Genomic DNA, 9,673 nt, shown 5'->3' on the forward strand with positions numbered 1-9,673 from the left:
GTCTTGGAGAGTTAAGTACTCACCTACTCCAAGACCCTAGCCTAAGCTATGTTGGTGTTTCAGAGCCCTAGAAAAATAAAGATTACTAGATTGATTTTAATTTAAGCGTTACTTTTAAGGTTGTTTCTTAAGTCAAAAGGTGATGGAAGTGAAACCAGTGGTGTGTTGACTCGACTCGAAACCACTACAAAATGCACCTAGAATGATTTATCCACTACTTTACTTTTTCGATGAATTGCTTAACTAAAAAGTTGAGAGAATGCAATCTTTATAAAAGCAACTTCTTAATTGAAGACAATCAAAGAAACAATTCGTTTTTCTTTTCCAAGCATAAAAACATAACCTCTCTTTACATACACGAAAAAAACTCTTTTCTTCTTTCAAAAACAAAAAGCTACTTGAAACAAGACTTTTTAAGAAGATGTTTTTGTATTTTTCTTTTAATAAAGCAAATAAATCTAATATAACCAAAAATCAATCTTAACAACTATTAAAATCTATGAAAATCCACTCATAAGCAAACTAAAAGCAAATTTATTCTAAGCAAGTTTAACGAGGCCAAAACTAACAATGATTATTCTAAGGTGTTTTACTTGATCACAATCAAATCAAGGACTAGCTTATTGCAGAACCAAAAACTAGTCAAAACAAAACTCTAATCTTTTTGTTCTTTTGTAAAATGGAAATCAACACTTTATAAACAAGTAATTCGAAATTTGACCCAAAACAACTTAAATGGCAAGTTGCTCACACAAGGAGACTTTACGACAGGCCCGACTTCTAAGAAGGTTGACTAACCAGAGAGATCTAAGGCTGGACAACTTTCTACTATCAAAGTCACTACAAAACCTATCCAAAAATCAAACCCTAGGTCTAAACTTCGTTGAAAACCACTAAAACACTCAAAGCTCACAAAACAAGTTCAGGTGAAAATTCTTGACAGGGTACTAAAGGATCTGGGCAGAAAATACTAAGGAAAATCAAAATCTAAAAGCAATTTAAAGCAAAAATGGAATTTTCCTAAATTTTACAGGAAGACGCAGGCAACCCGTTGTCACAGGTGCGGCCCCGCTCTGTGCAAACGGAAACAGCGCGTCCAAAGACGCACTGTGCAGTACTCAGAGGGTGCGTCCTTCTGGAAAAATGAAGAAAAACCAAATCTAACTAAATCTAAAGCTAAGCCACCCAAATACTAATTCTCACAGTCAAAAACCAGAAAATAAAAATGATTTTCTCAAAGCAAAGTTCATATAAAGGAAAAGACTCTCTCATTAATGGATTCCCCAGTGGAGTCGCCAATTTGTCACACGGAATTGGTCAAGGGTGCGGACACGACTGACCTTCCTAGAAGTCTAAGACGTTCTAATGACAAACAAGACAAAATGGAGTGATCTTTCTCTAAATACACCTTTTACAATATGAAAACTACAAGTGTTTAGGCTTACCTTATTCCAAAACGCTGTTGTTGAAGTCCGTTCTTGACGATCCGGATGAGCTCCTCCTTCAAGTCAATTCCTGCAACCACAAACAATCAAACAATTACCAAGCACTTGCATTTCATATAATAAAACATATATTCAACATGCAGACCAAGGAACACATGAAATAACTCATTAACACAAGCTATTGAGAAAAATAAACCAGTTTGTATTAATAACGAAACAAAGAAACTCTTACAACCTGGCCTTGGTGTTGTGCAAGTTCCTCCCAGGGTCCATCAAGGGTTTTCCTCTACTTTGACAAAGCTCACCCTCTTCCAAGTAGAATCAAGTAAAGACAATCTCTCCTCACAAAGGCTCTAATGGAAGACCTAAATCCTGCAGCATTTACCCAAAGAAAATGTATAGCTCCAACCTCCTCTCCCTCTGGCTCAATGTCTTTATTTATAGTGCTGTAAAGAGGTTATTCAGGTCCACTATCAATGGGATCATCCCCCTCTTTGGGTGGGATAGCTCCCTTATTGATGGGATAAGTTCCCCCTTAATAGAGATACATGAACCAACTGGAGGCGCATCCATTTCATCAAACCGACCTCTAGAATGTTCTAGAAGTAACCACAAGTAACTTTTTCAACATAAAACTCGCGCATTTTGCCTTTTACAGAGGGACGCACCTGTCCCTTAACATACAGAGCGTCCATGGACGCAGATTTTGTGAACATGGTCAGCGTCCCCGCAAGTAAGGTTAGAGAGAACCTGCGACCCCAGAGATAAACATAGTTTTTACAAGACTTTCTCTCTTCTTTGAGTTTGAGATGGATAACAAAGGCATGAGACTTGCCTAAGAGGGTAGCATGACTGTTGATTTGAGCCATACTAACTGTAAGTAGTCAAGGTGACATTTTTTAGTGTAACAAGCACTGATATGGTGATTAACGTCTATCTCAAATAACGTGGGGACTTCCCACCCACAAACGCCTAGTTAAGAGCCCTAGAAGATAGGCCACTAAGGTTACCTCTTCATAATAAACAATTGAAGGGACACGTGATTAGAACCCTATGTATGGGCAGGGTATCTAAGCTCGAAACCTCTGGGAGATTTCTCAAAGCGAGCCATACACTTCTTAAGGAGATCCCCGTGTAACACACACAATTCAAAGATAAGTGACTATCCTAAGAGTGGAGATGTCACTCCATAGATTCTCGATGTCACTATGTGCTTAACACCTATGTGAGAGGAGATTCTTGACAAACATCTAACAAGAAAATGGATTCATTTTTTAGTAGATCTAATTTCAATTTGATAGCTTTGAAGAGTTTCATCTCCAAACTTTACTCCAAGGCTCTACAATCCTAGACTATTGTTGATTTGCGATAACCAAAAAGTCTAACTAATTTTACTAGCACTTTAATTTTACATATGTTAATTACTCAAGTGTATGTAATGCAACTGAGATGGTGTAAAATGACTCAATACCAATCTTAATGCAAGCTATATGAAGTGCAAATGTTTCGCTTTCAATTTCAACAAAAACTAAAGGTAAAGAGTATATTTCATTTTTCTAAGCAACACACAACCTCACTTTCACTTTCAATATCCATCCTAAAATTCAGTAAATCCATAAAAGAATCTTATACACAAAACAACTCAAAATGTAAAATAAACTCTTAAACAATGTTGAAGCAAGAGCACCAACGCACTCAAAAACTCAAAAGTAAGGCTTTGCAAAAGAAATCGTGAACAAAGACTCATCACATGCAAATAAACAAGTTCAAATACAAAGTAAGTTTCAAATGTGTAGCTCAATGTAAACCGCATGTAAACATACGTACAATGACCTACAAAAATAAACAAACCAAATTGCAAACAAGAAAACAAAACTAAAGAGGCTACACAAAATGAATTTCTTTGTGATCCAAATACACAAACAAATCATAAATACTCAAATCCAATTTACAATGTCACAAAAAAACAAAAACATCAATCACCTCAAGAAACAATTGTGCCATGTTGAATTTCCACGATCGTGGGTCTAGGTTAGAATCTTAGAATCTCTGATGCTACTAAACCAAGAATCTTAACAAGAACCGCTTTGCACAACAGAAAATATAACGCAGTAAATCACATATGCACAAGTATACACAATTTTGAACAAATATTGTACAATAATGTACAGCGCAATCTTCGTTATATTAAACCAATTTGAATAATACAACAATCTATGGAATACAAGATACAATGAAAATATTCGTTGCAACGTTTATGTCGTATCTTGTCTTGTCACTACTTCGCTTCTGCACTGCTCTCTCGCTGCACCTTAGTCCTTCAAAGGACAACTAATAGAGACTCCAGGAGGGCTAACACCTAACACTGCTACAAATCACTTATGTTGTATGTACACAGGTTGATCCAATCTGCTCTTCTAGGCTGGCCAATCTTTGAGCTCCAATCTGCCAATCTAGCAATCACTTTTTTCCATCTAAGTCTTGCACATTAAGCACCAAACTTCACCCAACCTTCAATGTTCTTCGTCACTTCAAGATTGTTTGTCTAGGGCTACCTTGGGGAGCCAACATGTTGCCCTCCACCAAACCAATGGCACCCAACACTTCACTATAAGTTCCGCTTTTTATTGAGATCTTGAACTGCCCAAGTTGACCTCAACACATGGCACTTACAAGATGCAATAATTCTGTCCACACATGGACCATCCGACTAGCATCCAAAACTACACAAATATATACCTCTGCTAACTCAAGGGCTAGTGTTTCTTCTCTACACTTAGGTCACTGGTTAGGGCTTCCTAGTTGTCTACTACAACCCACTTTTCTTCACTTCCAGACCTCCCAAACAGTGTGGCCTTCTCCCAAACATGTATCTTCTCCTACGTTGTTGTTTTGTCCACCTTCTAGGCCTCCAAACACTGCCCTACAGCCTCCTGTTCACACATCAACCTGCCTGTGTCTCTCTTTTGTACCTTGGCCTCCTAAACAATGCTCTTTAGGCATGCCACTGAGTTGTAGCAGCTCCTCCTAGTAGCAACTCACTTGTGGGAGAAATATATCACAAGGATTAGGCCTATACACCACCCAAAACTACCCTTAAGTAATGTAGCTCCCTCTGTGATTAATTCGGACCTGTAATGAAGGTAAAACAAGCCCAAAACTGCCCTTAACCTCCATGTCCTATCCTCCAAAATCAACATTGCCTCATAAATGTATATCACAAGAATGGATGCACATTTGGATGAGGAAATAACACTCACATCACCTTATATTTATACCAAATACAAGGGCTACTCGAATTAGTGAAGAGTCATGTCTATTGGACGAATTCTCCTCAAGCCTACATGACTTGATTGTCCAAAAATTAATTGACAATTTCAAAAATTCATATCTCAAGTTCTAGAGCTTTGATTTGAGTGATCTTCAAATCATTGGATTCGCCACTTTATCCTCTATCACCTCAAATTTCTCATGCTCAAAACTCCTCATGGTTTTGGCCTAAATCTCGATGGGTGAAAAACTCCAAGCTTGGTTTCCAAGCCCACAAGTGACTGTTGTGGCGCTTTGTCATCCAAATCACAAACCCTAAGGCTCAAAGTACCTCCCAAGCTACTCAAAAATCAACACTCCCTCTTAGCGAGGGAGGTACTTCCAAGACTATAAAATAACTCAACACCATCATCACTACGTGCAACACTCACCCAACTCTTAGCGCTCACCACTACAGTGATCTCCATAGCATGAACTACGCCTCTTGGAAGTGTCATTATCACTAAAAGCATCTTGCTTCTTCTCTTGTATCACTTTCCAATCCCTCCATGATTCCTTCTTGCCAAATGTGGAAGCACCCTTTCTCCCCATTGACCACGCGCTCTTCTTGGGTTGCAAAGTGTCCCTCTAAATCTGCAAGCTCTCGCTAGAACTTTACTCCCTCTGAACCTCTAAAACCTAGACTTTCTTGGAACCCTGTGCCTGCTCCTTTGAAGCGTGCCCCTACTCCACCTACTTCTTCCCGTGATCCATAGGCTTTCCCGTCAACTTGTATACACCATGCACTCTAACTCCAAGCGCAATCCCATCGAAGCGTAAGTCTTGCCTTCCCATCCTAGAACAAGACCTCAAACCCCTTATTCTCGATCATCAAAACAAAAATCACGCTATATATGAGGCATGGTACAAACAATACATCATGGCCCTGCATCACTCATCTTGTCTCCATTTTGAATGAAGTGACATTAAGCATCAAACTTCACTCAACCTTCAATTTTCTTTGTCACTTCAAAATTTCTTGTCTAAAGCTACTTTCGATAACCAACATGCTACCCTCCACCAGACCAATGGCACCCAACACTTCACTATAAGTTATGCTCATAAGTGAGGTCTCCCACTGCCCAAGTTGACCTTAACACATGACACTTATAAGCTGCAATAATTTTGTCCACACATGGACCATCCAACTACCATCCAAAACTAAACAAATACATACCTCTACTAACTCAAGGGTTGGTGTTTCTTCTCTGCACTTGTCATTAGTTAGGGTTTCCTAGCTACCTACTACAACCCACTTTTCTTCACTTCCAAACCTCCCAAACAATGCAACCTTCTCCCAAACATGTATCTTCTCCTACATTGGTGTTTTATCCACCTTCTAAGCCTCCAAACATTGCCCTACAACCTCCAATTCACATGTCAACCTGCACATGTCTCTCTTTTGTACCTCAACCTCCTAAACAATGTTCTTTAGGCCTATAGCTAAGCTATAACAACTCCTAGCTACAACTCACTTGTGGGAGAAAGATACCACAAGGATTAGGCCTATACACCACCCAAAACTACGCTTAAATAATGTGACTCCCTTTGTGATTAATTCAAACATGTAATGAAGGTAAAACAAGGCCAAAATTGCCCTTAACCTCCACATCCTGTCCTCCAAAATCAACATTGCCTCAAAGATGTATATCACAAGAATGGATGCACATTTCGATAAGGAAATAACACTCACATCAGCTTATATTTATACCAAATACAAAAGCTACTCAAATTAGTGAAAAGTCATGTTTATTAAACAAATTCTCCTTAAGCCTACATGACAAGACTTTGTAAAAATTAATTAACAACTTCAAAAATCCATATCTCAAGTTCTAGAGCTCCGATTTGAGTGATTTTAGAAGCATTGGATTTGCCACAATATCATCTATCACCTCAAATTTTCTCATGCTCAAACTCCTCATGGTTTTGGCCCAAATCTAGAAACATCTTTATTATAATCTCTTGTTGAACAAATCACTTTTGATTATATACACTTCCATTCAGATCTCTTTTGAAAATATTATCAAAAACTTAAGAATTCACTTTTTTTAATCCATGGGCACCCTCCATCTTTAAGGAGTCACACTTAATAAATACCATACTTGTAGGCCTATACTCATTCTAAAACCATGAGTTTGTAATTTATTAATTCAAGAATGGTAAGCAATTGTTAAAAGTTAAAATCATTTGAAAGATTTGTAAATGATGAGCTCAACTTCACTAAACATTAATGGTTGTATTTACCCTATGGTTGTGCTCAAACAATTTGGATACCTTAACCATAAATAACAATACCGTTCACAAAAAGAAGGGAACTACAACACCATTTATAAAAAGAGCATTGATACCTTATGAAAAAGTAACACCCTTTACAAAAAGAAAATGGATACCTTATCCATAAATAACAACAATCATCACAAAAGAAGGGAACAATAACCTTTACAAAAAGAGCAACATTGTATTAAAAACATACATGGCCAATGTATAAATAAATACTAGAGGGGAACATTACCCTTTACAAAAAGAGCAACATTGTATTAAAAACATATAACGCCAACGTATAAATAAATACTAAGCATTCTATCTTTGCCTTCACCCTTGTCCAAAATCATGTTGAAATATCCCAAAAATACTAAGCATTCTATCTTTGCCTTCACCCTTGTCCAAAATCATGTTGAAATATCCCAAAAATCTAAAAGTTCGCATCAAAGTTCCCTAATTACCAGGGATGTGAGCAAATTTAAGTAACCATTTAATATGATTAAACTTTAATCAAAAATAAAATAAAAAATCACCCTCCAAATAAATCGGGAATAAAAAATACATTAGATATGAAATCCGCTTTATAGATTTGAAATATGTAACTCATTTTCCCATCATGGGAAATTGAGCTCATTACAAGAAAATCTCATTCCAAATGAATTTTGAGTAAGTAGTACGCCTATGCCATGCCTAATGATTGAAAAATCATACTATTAAAAAGTAATTAAGCCGTAAGCGTTTAAAATAGGCATATTAAAATAATGAAAAACCATATAAATGGCCCAAATATTCAAAAACAAATAAATAAATAGACAAACGATTATCATAATAATCTTTTTATGTTCCATGTACCTCAGAGGTACAGCCGACCAATCCTTTCATTCATGTTCAAGAAAATTTCTCCTCATATTGTAAAATTCAGTATGGATATTGAATCGGAGATCACAACGTGCAAATTTCAAACCTGCGACATTTTTACAGGTATAGCTAATTAATCACTCCATTAATTTTTTACAGCACTCTACCATTTCCAGAATCAATTTCTCGGCTTCCTTTAAATATTTTCTTTCACAAAATGAAGCTCTTCCATTTCCAGAATCAATCTCTCGGCTTCACGTAAATATTTTGTTTAATGAAATGAAAACCTCAAACGGACCATATAATGAAACCAGATTTAACAGGGATATCATCAAAACGTACAAATCTCAAACCTTCCGCATGCATTCAAAGCAAAGAGAATATTTTTACAGTCCAGAGCAAGCAAACATGTCCACTCATGGATTATTTGCTGTTTTCTTTCCAAGATTTCAACTTCGTAGAAGAGTGACGGAGCACAACCAGAATTTGGGAGAGAGGTTAAAATATAAAACCCTTGACCAAAAACAGACATTAAAGATGATAGTGGCGGTAATAATAATATTGTACATCTGATTTTGGTAGAAAAGGCCCTAAACAAGTTCTCATTTCTTAGCTTTCTTTGCAGCACCGCCTGCTTTCTTGGGCGTGGGCTTCTTCACAGCCTTGGGAGCTGCCGGCTTCGCCGCCGTTCTTGCAGAAGACCTCTTTGGGGTAGCCGGCTTAGCGGCCGCTGCTGGTTTCTTGGCCTTGGCGGCCGCGGGCTTTGCCTTTGGAGCTGCGGGCTTTGCCGCCTTCTTTGGAGCAGCGGGCTTCTCTGGCTTCTTTGAAGCCGCGGGCTTAGAAGGGGGCTTTGCGGGAGCTTTAGCCGCAGGTGCTTTAGGTTTCTTGGCGGCTGGCTTCTTCTTCTCCGGCTTGGGCTTGGGAGCGTCAAGCTTCTTTTCTTTCTCGGCGAGCTTGTAAGAGCCCTTCACTTTGGTTATCTTGCCAGAACTCGACAAATTCCGGAGCTGCACATTGAGCTTCTTCTTAAATGTGGGAGGCAGATCAGATTTGTACTTATCGCCAATAAATTTGGCGATTGCGTAAGTGCTGGACCCCCCACGCTCCTTCAGGGCCGTAATTGCTTCAGTAACCATCTGCAAATAAAGCACCGAACAAAACTGTAAATCCGTAGAAAAGACGGTGTAAAAGCCAAACTATTCGATAAATCAAAGGCGTGTTGCGAAGTACCTGGAAATAAGGGGGGTGTGCAGGCGGGGGTTTCGAACCCTTGGCGGACTTTGGCTTCTTCTCCTTTGGAGTTTTCGCCTTCTTTTCCTTCGATGCCTTGGCAGGCTTCTCTTCTGCAGGTTTGGGATCTTCATTCTTCGCGGGCTCGGCAGCGACCGGCTCTGCAGCAACTTCGGCGGAAGCCATTGATTATTGTGAAATTACACGACACAACAGCTCGATTTTCACAGCGGAAAATAAATTCGCTTCTGATTGCAGGAACTGAATTCAATCGCAAGATTGCTAAAATCAGCGATCGCAGGGATGGAATTGAGAAACACGATGAGATCTTGCTGGTAGATGAGAGAGAAGCACAGGCTATTTAGATACTCGTGCTGTCAGGGACGTTCTCGCTGTGGCTCATCGACGGCTCCTGGTTGTTGGACAGGGTTTAGTGGACGGATGGGATTGACCCGGATGCCTTGCCTCGGATTGATTCCCGATAATGACTTTTCTTTGGACCCATTCGATCGGCTCTTATCGACGGCTCTCGTTTAACGAAGTTTCATTAATGTGGTGAGTAACGCTTG

The 9,673-nt window shown here is 38.8% G+C and overlaps 1 protein-coding gene across 1 annotated transcript; it reads right to left on the reverse strand.

Annotated features, from left to right (window-relative positions):
* Positions 1 to 8,202: 8,202 nt before the first annotated feature.
* On the reverse strand, positions 8,203 to 9,430 carry LOC149163172 (uncharacterized). Its single transcript, XM_089437553.1, has 2 exons — positions 9,105 to 9,430; positions 8,203 to 9,010 (listed from the first exon to the last, which is right to left on the reverse strand). The coding sequence occupies exons 1-2, from the start codon at positions 9,288 to 9,290 to the stop codon at positions 8,477 to 8,479; spliced, it is 720 nt and encodes a 239-aa protein (XP_089293679.1). The 5' UTR covers positions 9,291 to 9,430; the 3' UTR covers positions 8,203 to 8,476.
* Positions 9,431 to 9,673: the final 243 nt, after the last annotated feature.

This window comes from Pinus tabuliformis, chromosome 5_2 (genome assembly GCF_031772625.1).
Source record: "Pinus tabuliformis cultivar Carrire ecotype Pingquan chromosome 5_2, CPIR1, whole genome shotgun sequence".
NCBI lineage: Eukaryota > Viridiplantae > Streptophyta > Pinopsida > Pinales > Pinaceae > Pinus > Pinus tabuliformis.